The sequence below is a fragment of the Muntiacus reevesi genome, chromosome 9 (assembly GCF_963930625.1).
Source record: "Muntiacus reevesi chromosome 9, mMunRee1.1, whole genome shotgun sequence".
Classification (NCBI taxonomy): domain Eukaryota; kingdom Metazoa; phylum Chordata; class Mammalia; order Artiodactyla; family Cervidae; genus Muntiacus; species Muntiacus reevesi.
In genome coordinates, this window is record NC_089257.1 from 47,703,660 (window position 1) to 47,716,944 (window position 13,285).

The 13,285-nt window shown below is 38.7% G+C and overlaps 1 protein-coding gene across 1 annotated transcript; it reads left to right on the plus strand.

Annotated features, from left to right (window-relative positions):
- Positions 1-11,520: 11,520 nt before the first annotated feature.
- LOC136174691 (olfactory receptor 5P1-like) lies at positions 11,521-12,453 on the plus strand. The gene has a single exon (XM_065944874.1). The coding sequence runs from the start codon at positions 11,521-11,523 to the stop codon at positions 12,451-12,453; it is 933 nt and encodes a 310-aa protein (XP_065800946.1).
- Positions 12,454-13,285: the final 832 nt, after the last annotated feature.

The following is a 13,285-nucleotide window of genomic DNA, read 5'->3' on the forward strand; positions in this document are numbered from 1 at the left end:
TGTCCAATTTGGCTACAAAGTCAGGGAGTCCCACAACCCTCTTCCAGGTTTGATCATTTGCTGGGATGGTTTACAAAACTTTTGAACACATTTGCTTACATTTTTCTAGTGTATCATAAAAGATATTATAAAGGAATAATAATGTCTTTATTAATTTAATTAAAACTTAACTGCCAGATGGAGAGACACAATGCACTGGGTCTGAAAGGGCCCCCAGGGCAGAAGCTTCCATCACCAAGAAGTTGGAGTATATAACCCTTCCAGCAAGTGGATCTGTTCACCAACTTAAAAGCTTTCCACCAGATAGTTTAGTGTTTTATGGAGGCTATGTAATCAGTCTCCAGCCTCTCCATTCTCACTGCAGAAATGGGTGTGGATGTAAAGTTCCAAGCTTCATTATGATTTGATATGATGACCAGCCCTTATCCAGAAGCTATACAGAATCCCACCAAGGGGGATTCCAATAAAAGACACCCACCCAGAAGTTCAAAGAGGTTTAGCAGCCCTGTGTCAGGAACCAAGGTTAAAGAACAAATATTTGAACAAAAGATGCTTCTAGCACCATTGTCATTCAGAAAATTACAGGAGTTTCTGTAATTTTAGAATCTAGGGGCAGAGACCAAACATTTAATTCTATTATGTCACAGTTCACCCCATGGTTTGTGGCTATGGACCCTTCAAAACAAATGACCATAAAAGAATGAACTTCAATTCAGTTCAGTTGCTCAGTCATGTCCAACTCTTTGTGACCCCAAGGAGTGCAGCACACCAGGCTTCCCAGTCTATCACCATCCCCCAGAGCCTGTTCAAACTAATGTGCATTGAATCAGTGATGCCATCCAACCATCTCATCCTCTGTCGTCCTCTTCTCCTCCTGGCTTCAAACTTTCCCAGCATCAGGGTCTTTTCCAATGAGTCAATTCTTCGCATCAGGTGACCAAAGTATTGGAGCTTCAGCTTCAGCATGAGTCCTTCCAATGAATATTCAGGACTGATTTCCTTTAGGATTGACTGGTTGAATCTCCTTGCAGTCCAAGGAACTCCCAAGAGTCTTCTCCAACACTACAGCTCAAAAGCATCAATTCTTCAACCTCAGCTTTCTTTATGGTCCAACTTTCACATCCATACATGACTACTGGAAAAACTAAAGCTTTGTCTAGACGGACCTTTGTAAAGCACCTTTGTAAAGAGCAAAGTAATGTCTCTGCTTTTTAATATGCTGACTATGTTGGTTATAACTTTACTTCCAAGGAGCAAGTGTCTTTTAATTTCATGGCTGCAGTCACCATCTGCAGCGATTTTGGAGCTCAAAAAAATAGTCTCTGTTTCCATTCTTTCCCCATCTATTTGCCATGAAGTGACGGGACCAAATGCCAAGATCTGTTTTTTGAACATTGAGTTTTAAGTCAGCTTTTCACTCTCCTCTTTCACTTTCATCAAGAGGCTCTTTAGTTCCTCTTCACTTTCTGCCATAAGGGTGGTGTTTGTGGAGTGGCCACAATACTGGAATTTCTCCTGGCAATGTTGATTCCAGCTTGTGCTTCATTCAGCCTGGCATTTCACATGATGTACTCTGCATATAAGTTAAATAAGCATGGTGACAATATACAGTCTTGATGTACTCTTTTCCCAAATTGGACCAGCCTGTTGTTCCATGTTTGGTTCTAACTGTTGCTTCTTGACCTGCATACAGATTTCTCAGGAGGCAGGTCAGGTGGTCTGGTATTGCCATCTCTTTAAGAATGTTCTACAGTTTGTTGTAATCCACACAGTCAAAGCCTTTGGCATAGTCAATAAAGCAGACGTAGATGTTTCTCTGGAACTCTCTTGCTTTTTCGATGATCCAACAGATGTTGGCAATTTTATCTCCAGTTCCTGTGCCTTTTCTAAATCCAGCATGAACATCTGGAAGTTCATGGTTCATGTACTGCTGAAGCCTGGTTTGGAGAATTTTGAGCATTACTTTGCTAGCATGTGAGATGAATGCAATTGTGCAGTAGTTGGATCATTCTTTGGCATTGCCTTTCTTAGGGATTGGAATGAAAACTGACCTTTTCCAGTCCTGTGGCCACTCCAAAATAGCCAAGATTGAAAACAAACTGACCATCAACCAAGAGGTAGAGCTAAGAGGAACTTGAAATTGATTCTTAACACAGTCAAAAGGGAAGTAAGTTAAAATAAAAGACTTAATGCTATGCACATATTAGAATAGCTTATCTTTTTTAAGTGACAATATCAATCCTGATAAGGACCCAGAGTAAATAGAACTGAAATGCAAAGCAGGTAGGAATGCTAAATGGTACAGCCATTTTTTAAAAAAAAACAAGTTTTGCAGTATCTTAAAAACATACACTAACCATAACGCCCAGCAATTATAATCCTCAGATTTTGTCAAAGAGAAATGAAAACACATGTTCACACAAAGATCTATATGGAGATATTTCAGAAGCTTTACTCGTAATTGCCAAAACCCAGAAAATCCTCAAATATGCATCACTGACTAAACAGGTATAGGTGCTACTTTTATGCAGTGAATATGTTTGAGAGGATTATAACACAATCCAGACTATCTATAACCTGTCATTCACAATATTCATGACACCATTCAAAACTGCTAAGAGATTAAAAAAAAAAAAAAAAAAAAAAACAGAAAAGGGGAAATATATGGCCTGTACTCAAGATAAAGTGTTGGAAACCAACCTCAAGGAAGACTGAGAACACAAATATAAGCTTCAATCTCAGGAAGCTTATAAAAGAACAACAATAATTAAGAAAAAAGCATATGGAATTCCCTGGAGGTTCAGTGATTAGGACCTGTGCTGCCAGTACAGGGGGTACAATTTCAATCCCTGGTGGTGGAAGTAAGATCCACAAGCCACACAGCATGGGCAATATATATATATATATATATATATATATGTAATGAACAAATATAAATCAAAGAAAAAGAAAAATGTTCCTAGAGAAAATAAATTAACAATTTCATTCATTAAAAAACCCATAGGAGTATTAATCAAGGAAAAGCCAAAAATATTAACTATCTAAATAACATGCAAAAGAGGGCATAATTACACATTCTGTATATATTAAGATGGTTAAAAACAGATACTATGAACAGTTTATATCAATAGATTTAGTAAATGATGAGAAGTAAATATTTTCTAGAAAAAGACTGAAAAAGAAAAACATATGTTTTTCTTCAGGTTGGGAGGATGGACATAGAATAATCTAGCAATAAATTTAGTAGGAAATATTGTTTCTTCAACTCTTATGCAGCAGTTTTAACAATGTCATTATGATCTAATTTTTCAGTCAACAACATATCCAAACCTGAAATGCTCTTCCTACCTAATGCAAGAGCTCAATCGCTAAATTGCCAGCATTTCAGACAGCATTCAACTTCAGATTAGTCCCTCCTCTTACTCTCACCTCAAAATCAGGAACCTGTTCAGAACTGAACCCCACATCACTTAATCCCTCCTCATTATCCTTCGTTAAGAATCCAAATCTTTCAAAAGGCATGTGCTTTCTGTCAATTGTCAGGAGTCATATGGTAGTTACTTACAGAGTCCTCCCTTTCTACACTGACCCAGTAAACTTAATTTTGTTGGACTATATGTTTATTTCTGGTGACCTTTGACTGGCTAAGCTTAAACACAGTAATTTCACATGTCTAGATTTAATTTGTGGAACAAAAATGAAAATTAGTGAAATCTAGGATAGGAATATGATAGACTTCATAAGGAGACTATGGATAAATAAAAGTAATTGAAATCAAGAAAGTAAAAGAAATTTGAAGTCAAGTTGTCAGTTGAGATATTCAAATGGCTAGAAGTTGCCTTTGCTCATGGCAAAGATAGAGATGGAAAAGAAAATTATCATGCAGGTGCTAAAGTCTTCAGGGGATGAGGAACATCAGGGAGATCAATGACAGATAGGAGGTCCCATAGCTGGAATGTCATGACTCTCAAAGGAAGAAGTAGTTGGGATTGAGGATAAAATAGAACAATTTGCTAAATGTAACAGGGCTTCTCCTAAATCTGGTGAGTGTGACCTATCACAGTCGACACTTTTAGGCACTTGGTTCCATTTGTTGCATATTTGAGACACATCAATAACTTTAGGTAACTTTTCCAGATAATTCCATGCTACCCCTTTGAAATCTCATGAATAGACTATAAAATATGAATTATTAACTCCATTTTACAAATCATAAAATTGAGTCTCAAAGAAGTAAAACAATTTTAAAGAATTCACACACCTCACACTGAACCCAGGACTGTGTGCATATACCCTCATTTGCTCAGTCATGTTGGACACTTTGTGACCCCATGGACTATAGCCCACCAGGCTCCTCTGTCCATGGGGATTCTCCAGGCAATAATAATGCAGAGGGTTGCCATACACTCCTCCAGGGGATCTTCCCAACCCAGGGATCAAACCCAGGTCTCCTGCATTGCAGACGGATTCTTTATCATCTGAGGCACCAAGGAAGCCCAGGATTCCCAGATATAAAAGCCACACCTAGTATTTCTCAAGCTATTTAAATAAAGGATCAATTTTTACCAAGTGTCCATGGGTCAGTACTTTTTAGGAAAACAGTAAAATGAGGACTATTGAAAAAAAATAAAAACTAAAATACAAAAGTATAAACTCATATTTAAAAATTACTGAAGCCACCACCCTTAAAATTACTTTCTAACACTTCTATAAAGAATATAAATGGTTCCCCACAACTCCTGTTCTTATTGGGTCCTGGACTGACAATAAGTAGTTTGCCAACCAGCACCAGCCCAAGGACTATAAATACACTTTGAGTAATAGTGGACTGTACTCTGTTCTACTTACTTTCTTCTTACTTACTCATATTACTCCAGGACTTTTCCCACTACCTGATGTTCTCAACTAAAGAAATTTTTTTGCCTACAGAGAGGAAATTAGAACCCTGATAGCATTGACTCTAGTCTCCATCTCCCACCAAATTTCTGTTTCGAACCTGGTTTTTTTCTCCAAGTTTCTGAACAAAGCTTCCATCTGGATCCTCAGAGATATACCTTTTGTTAGGAACTGGACCTTCCACTTATGCCACTTTAATGAGATACCTGGCTCCATGAGTCATTTCTGGAGAACAATCCCAGGGATTTATCTCAAAGGGACAAGCAACAACAGCCCTAGGGGATTCTATTAGAGCCTTCCTTTCTCTTCCAACACACAAAAAAGACACTCATCCTCACAGAATGTATGTAAGTAACTATATTCCTTAATGGAGGGGAGCATTCAGTGGTTAACATTGTCAGATATTCAGTGCACAACTACTATACAAGTACATGGAAAACATCTGCTTCATAAAGTTCTCTTTGGAATTCAGCATCAGCAATTCTGGTTCTAAAAGGTGAGTGCAGTAATCGTGGATTTTATTTAAATAATTTAAATTTTCACTTGTTCTATGAGAAATTAAAAGAAACTCAACGACTTTGTTTTGTGGCCTCTGTGGAAACTGTGGCCTCAGCAAGATTTGCACTGCAGGGAATAGAGACACAGACATAGAGAAGAGACTTGTGGACACAGCTGAGGGTAGAAGAGGGTGGGACAGATCGAGAGAGTAGCACTGAAACATGTACACTACCATATGTAAAACAGAAAGCTGGTGGAAAGATGTTGCATAGCCCAGGGAGCTCAGCTCAGTGCTCTGTGACAACCTAGAGGAGTGGAATGCAGTGGGGAATGGGAGCGATGTTCAAGAGGGAGGGGACATATGTATACTTATCGTTGATTCATGCTGTTGTATGGCAGAAACACAACATTGTAAAACAGCTATCCTCCAATTCTAAAAAAAATTTTTAGAGAAAACAAAAATATTTGCACTGCAGAATGGTCATTCTGGACACCCAAAGCAGACTTCCCATGAGAACCCAGGGTGCAGTGTGGAGGGTTTTCACACAAAGCCATGGCTAAGCTTGTGTAACTGCAGCTATGAGAAGGAAGAAAGAAAGAAACGACTTGATATTCAGGTTTATGAGGCTCTTAGCCCTATCCCCCCTGATCATTATCAAATGTAACCCATTCATTGAGGGAAACTACTGGGAAGAGTCAGAATCCCTGAGCCAGATAGGGAAGCATAAATGGGATGCCACAGAGCTCTAGAAAGACGCATAGGTAGTCAGTGGAGAGGAAGGAAAGGGCAAGTATCAGCTGTTAGATTATGCATATAACTACGAATGACATGGTCCAGAACTAAAAAGGCATCAGATACCATGCTTCCTGACTTCTTTTGGATTTGTGAAAAAACGTCTGACATGTGTTGAAAGAAAATTTATACTTCTCATAAAAAAATTTAAATAATTGAAAATCTATTCACTCTTTATTTTAACTCAATGAAAATAGTTACTTAGCTCTAATGTATGGCCAAACACCTTTAAAGATTTTGCAGGTAGATATTTCTTTTCATCTCACAACAAAGTTGCTTTATGGGGACAATCATTCCCATTTTACAAAAAACAAAAACAAAAACAGAGAGAGATTCAAGTGTCATGTGGAAGTGACAACAGTTGGACACTGGAAGGATCTGAGTTTCTCATCTCCAGTATCCATGACTACCACAGTATCCATGACTAGCACAGACTGAAGCTCACACCGTGTGCTCAGTGAATGCAGAGTTGGTTTCCTGGAACTCTGCTTGAATCAGAAGGCAAAGAGCACACGTGCTCAGTGCTTGGCTCAGTCCTCAGAGGAGAGTACAGTTAGAGGCTGAGAGTAGAACAATGAAGGATCTGAAAAGTGTGCGACAAGAGGAATGGAGGCAGAGATTCTATGAATGGCAATTTTGGGAAATGAAGGTAGTGGAGGTTTTCCGACTGTATTCAAATATTTCAGTATTTTGATACTTAAAGGAAATGTTTTGTGCCATTAAACTCATAGAAGATCGAGTGATAAAACTAAAAACAGATTTTTTGTGATAGAGCTTATACCCCTGGCAAAAAGTTTGCCTGTCACTATGCTAATTTAAACATATTTAATAAAGATCAATCAGAAGACATTCTTTAATGAGCTGTACGTTCTCAATATTCATTATACCTCACAGTATGTTCTGTCAAAGAAGTAAGACCCACCATTGGAAATACTAAATACTTTTCTAAAGCAAGAAATTTTAAAGAATTTTGAAGACATTTGTATTGATATCTATTATTTTTGCTAAATGTTTCACACTTTAAGAATTGAAATAATGTTGTTAGCAGAATATTGTCTCTTTACAAAAATTAGAACCAATAACGCTGAATAGAAAACATTAATTTTATATGACTCTAAAGCACAAACTGAAAGGAAGCATATAAGGAGATATGTTTTGAAAAGAAATTAGAGACAGAATATGAAGCTCCATGAATACCACACTTAGGAGCTGAACATATATTCTATCCAACATCTCAGTTATGAAAATTACTCAGGAAATTGGGACATACTTGATTGATAAAACTAAATGAAAATGCAAATTACAAAATGTAATATATAACATGATTACAAATACATCAATGTGTGCCTGTATGCATGCTCAGTCGTGTTTGACTCTGCAGCACCATGGACTGTTGCCCACCATGCTCCTCTGTCAATGAGATTCCCAGGCAAGAATACTGGAGTGGGTTGCCATTTCCTTCTCCAGGTGATCTTCCTGACTCAGGGATCAAACCTGTGTCTCCCGAATCTCCTGCATTGGCAGGTGGATTCTTTACCAGTGAGCCACCGCAGAAGTCCCAAATATGTCAATACTATTAATAGATGCCTCATAATTAAAATAAATCAGTATGGATTTTGATGATTGTTAAAGTTGAATAGTAGGTAAAATTCTTTTAACTATTGTGAAAAATTAAAAGAAAATGCAGGTAAAAAGAATTTGTAGATCTTCAGAATTTAACTACAAGAATTGAGATTTAGCTGAAATTAATGGAAAGAAAGGTGTGCATAAGTGAAATTTTCAAATCTCTAGAGTGAATCTCAGATTAACTTATTTCACTTTATAATACTTGAAGAAACAATTTAAAATTATTTCTATGCTTCTCGTTCTAATAAGTATAACGTTCTTTTAGTATTTTCACTGAATCTTTAACATGGCCCAAAATGTTACATTGGACTGTAGTAATTTGTTTATTCTCCTAATAATTCATCATTAATTCTACTTTCTCAGGACTGTCTCAAAACAGAAAAACTTTGCCTTTGTCACAACACAATGACAAAACACGGAGACAGTACTAAGCTCTTTAGTGAAACTACAGTCAAGAAGTAAACAAAACAATGAAGATAGTTTAGCATGTTGATTTAGTATTTTCATTACTGTAAATCCTGGGGATACTCAATGTAGAACACAGAATATACTTTTGAATTATGCCTTAAATATATAGGAATGTGTCATATTTTATAATACTTAGCCTCGCTATTACTTTATCCAAAATATGGGATTACAATAGTTAAAAATTGAGAACACTTATGTGTCCAAAAGTAGTGGGTGATTAAATGAAGGGCTGGAATAAATGCTGGAGAGGGTGTGGAGAAAAGGGAGCCCTCTTACACTGTTGGTGGGAATGCAAACTAGTACAGCCACTATGGAAAACAGTGTGGAGATTTCTTAAAAAACTGGAAATAGAACTGCCATATGACCCAGCAATACCACTTCTGGGCATACACACCGAGGAATCCAGATCTGAAAGAGACACGTGCACCACAATGTTCATCGCAGCACTGTTTATAATAGCCAGGACATGGAAGCAACCCAGATGCCCATCAGCAGATGAATGGATAAGGAAGCTGTGGTACATATACACCATGGAATATTACTCAGCCGTTAAAAAGAATTCATTTGAATCAGTTCTAATGAGATGGATGAAACTGGAGCCTATTATACAGAGTGAAGTAAGCCAGAAAGATAAAGAACATTACAGCATACTAACGCATATATATGGAATTTAGAAAGATGGTAACGATAATCCTATATGCAAAACAGAAAAAGAGACACAGAAGTACAGAACAGACTTTTGAACTCTGGGGGAGAACGTGAGGGTGGGATGTTTTGAAAGAACAGCATGTATATTATCTATGGTGAAACAGACCACCAGCCCAGGTGGGATGCATGAGTCAAGTGCTCGGGCCTGGTGCACTGGGAGGACCCTGAGGAGTCGGGTGGAGAGGGAGGTGGGAGGGGGGATCGGGATGGGGAATACGTGTAACTATATGGCTGATTCATGTCAATGTATGACAAAACCCACTGAAATGTTGTGAAGTGATTGGCCTCCAACTAATATAATAATATTAAAAAAAACAAAAAAAAAATAAATGAAGGGCTGGAAGTGGAAGTGTTAGTCACTCAGTTGTGTCTGACTCTTTGTGACCACATGGACTGTAGCCCACCAAACTCCTCTGTACATGGGATTCTCCAGGCAAGAATACTGGAGTGAGTTGCCATTTTCTTCTCCAGGGGATTTTCCCAACCCAGGGATCGAACGTGGGTCTCCTACACTGTAGGCAGATTCTTCATTGTCTGAGCCACCAGGGGTTAGTGACTCATTATTATGAAGCTATCAAACACTATGTGAGGAAATATAATGTGATAAACTTTTTATGGGCTTCCCTGTCTGCTCAGTGGTAAAGAACCCACCAGTCAATGTAAGAGACATTGGTTTCCCAGCCTGGGAAATCCCATGGAGAGAGGAGCCTGTGGGCTACAGTCCATGGCGTAGCAAAAGAGTCAAACATGACTTAGCAACTAAACAACAACAACAAACAAAAAGTTGAAATGCAAAGAATATGAAATATGAAATGCAAAGAAAAATAATGAAAACAAACTTCCATCTGCAATGTTATAATAGTTATATTAAAATATAACAAAGGGAAAAAATTCCTGGAAATAATTCAGTTCAGTTGCTCAGTCATGTCCGACTCTTTGCAACCCCATGGACTGCAGCATGCCAGGCCTCCCAATCCATTGCCAACTCCCGGAGTTTACTCAATCTCATGTCCATTGACTCAGTGATGCCATCCAACCATCTCATCCTCTGTCGTCCCCTTCTCCTGCCTTCAATTTCCCCCAGCATCAGGGTCTTTTCAAATGAGTCAGTTTTTCGAATCAGGTAGTCAAAGTTTTGGAGTTTCAGTTTCAGCATCAGTCCTTCCAATAAATATTCAGGACTGATTTTCTTTAGGATGGACTGGTTGGATCTCCTTGCAGTCCAAGGGACTCTCAAGAGTCTTCTCCAACACCACAGCTCAAAAGCATCAATTCTTCAGCACTCAGCTTTCTTTCTAATCCAACTCTCACATCCATAATTACCAAATTTGTAATAGTTAAGTTGTATGATAGTAGCCGGATTCGAGAGGAATTTTTTTTTAATTTCCAAGTGTTTTCCCCCAACATAATTATTCAATTTTCATTTAGAAACAACATAAGCAATTATTCTACTTATGCCACACTAACAGACGTTCTATACACTAATACCTATTTAATCTCTTTCTTTTCTACAAGACTTGGTTTCTCTCAACAGGGAACCTAAATTTTATTCATCTCTGGTTCCCCACAGTAAAATCATTATATTGTATAAATCATGCAAGAATTCATTTAACAAGTTTTTCTTCAGCACATTTTGCACCCAAGCACTACTCATTTGTGACACAGGGATAAAACACACCACTGTTAAGGAGAATGTACATTAATTGGGGGTAGTGAAACGTAAACACAAAAACAACAACCAAAAAACCCATAACTCTATTATAAACAATGTCAATCTAGACATCTTCAAAGTGTGATATCGACACAAAGGCAAGTTTTCTGATTAATTCTTAGAAAGCAGAGGTGGCTTTGGAGATAAATCAGTCTCAAGGATGAGTAGAAGTCACCCCGGGTATGACAGTGGGAGGTTTGAGGCCATCCAAGTGGGAGAACAAGGATTAAAGGCCAGAGAGGGTAGAGTTCACTGAGGGGATTCTAAAGAGTTCAGGAAGGTTGGATTAGTGCAAGTGTTGGATGGAAATATCCAGAGGGACAAGCAGAGAGTCATATGCAGGGGCTATATCAGAAAGTGTACACTTTCCTGTGCTAGAGAGGTTAGGTTTCCTCCTAAAGCCTGAAAAAATCATGGCATTCTTAAAAGAATCCCTTTGGCAAAACTTGCTCTTAATTTCAGGAAGAGATTCCTTTGGCAGATACATTGTGAATTATAAGAACACAACAATGAAGACAAGGAGGTAAACAGATGAATATAAAGGAAAAATGAACAGGATTTCAGCTAAAGTAGGGACACTAGCCGTGGAAGAATAAAAATGAATAAAGTGGGGGGCTAAACTGTAGATTTAGAAATAATCAAAAAATCATCTACAGCACCATATTTACAGACTAGGAAGAGGAAATAATCAGTATGAGCGGCTCTGAGGAATAACCAAAGAACTCTAGGACCAGCCAAAGAAAACTGAAAATGTGTAGAATGAAAGCATAAAACAAATGAATATTCATATTTCCTTCAACAGGAACAATTCCCAGAGGACATGGAGGTTGGAAACCACACCAGTGTGACAGAGTTCATCCTTTTGGGGTTAACAGAGGATCCTACACTTTGTGTTGTCTTCTTTGTGGTATTTCTAGGCATTTATGTTGTCACCTTAATAGGCAATATCAGCATAATCACTTTAATAAGAAGTTTTTCCCATCTTCACACCCCCATGTACCTCTTCCTCAGTCATTTGGCTTTTGTAGACATTGGGTATTCCACATCAGTCACACCTATAATGCTTACAGGATTCCTCAGACATAGACTGGCCCTCCTTGTTGCTGGCTGTGAAGCCCAGCTCTGTTCTGTGGTCACATTTGGGACAGCTGAGTGCTTCCTGCTGGCTGCCATGGCCTATGACCGCTATGTGGCCATCTGCTTGCCCCTGCTCTACTCCACACACATGTCCCCCAGAGTCTGTGTCCTCTTGGTTGGGGTATCCTACCTGGGTGGGTGTGTCAATGCTTGCACATTTGCTAGTTGCTTACTGACTCTGTCTTTCTGTGGGCCTACGCAGGTAGACCACTTTTTCTGTGATTTCTCCCCTCTGTTGAAACTTTCTTGCTCAGATGTCTCCACTATTGAAATTATTCCTTCCATCTCTTCTGGCTCCATCATTGTGGTCACGGTGTCTGTCATAACTCTCTCTTACATCTGCATCCTCAACACCATCCTGAAGATGCACTCTACTGAAGGGAGACACAAGGCCTTCTCCACCTGCACCTCTCACCTCACCGCAGTCACTCTCTACTATGGAACGATTACCTTCATCTATGTGATGCCCAAATCCAGTTACTCAACTGACCAGAACAGAGTGGTGTCTGTGTTCTACACAGTGGTGATCCCCATGTTGAACCCCCTCATCTACAGTCTGAGGAACAGAGATGTAAAGGAGGCCCTGAGAAAGGCAAGTGTCAGAATATATTCTTAGGATCTAATCTTTAACATTTCAGGTGACCTATAAATTTATGTTTAGCAGTATCACACCAATTGCTTAAATTGAAATCATAATACTTTAAAAATTTTATTGAAGTATAGTTGATTTACAATGTTGCGGTGATTTCTGATGTACAGCAGAGTGACTCATGTATATATTCTTTTCTATATTCTTTTCCCATTATGGTTTATCACAAGATATTATATATATTAATAGTTCCTATGCTATACAGCAGGACTTTATTGTTTATCCTTTCTATATATACTATTTTCAATCTGCCAATCCCAAACTCCCAATCCTTCCCTCCTCTGCTCCCTTTTCCCCTTGGAAACCACAAGTCTGTCCTCGATGTCTTAGAGTCTGTTTCTGCTTCACAGATGTATTCATTTGTGTCATATTTTAGATTTCACATATAATTGATATTCAGCTCAGTTCATTTGCTCAGTCGTGTCTGACTCTTTGCAACCCCATGAACGGTAGCACGCCAGGCCTCCCTGTCCATCACCACCTCCCGAAGTTTAGCCAAACTCATGTCCATTGAGTTGGTGATGCCATCCAACCATCTTATCCTCTGTCATCCCCTTCTCCTCCTGCCCTCAATCTTTCCCAGCATCAGGGTCTTCTCAAATGAGTCAGCTTTTTGCATCAGGTGGCCAAAGTATTGGAGTTACAGCTTCAACATCAGTCCTTCCAATGAACACCCAGGACTGATCTCCTTTAGGATGGACTGGTTGGATCTCCTTGCAGTCCAGGGGACTCTCAAGAGTCTTCTCCAACACCACAGTTCAAAAGCATCAATTCTTTGGTGCTCAGTTTTCTTCACAGT

Excerpts from the sequence above, each read along its gene's own strand:
- LOC136174691 (XM_065944874.1), top strand. The coding sequence starts at position 11,521 with ATGGAGGTTGGAAACCACACCAGTGTGACAGAGTTCATCCTTTTGGGG.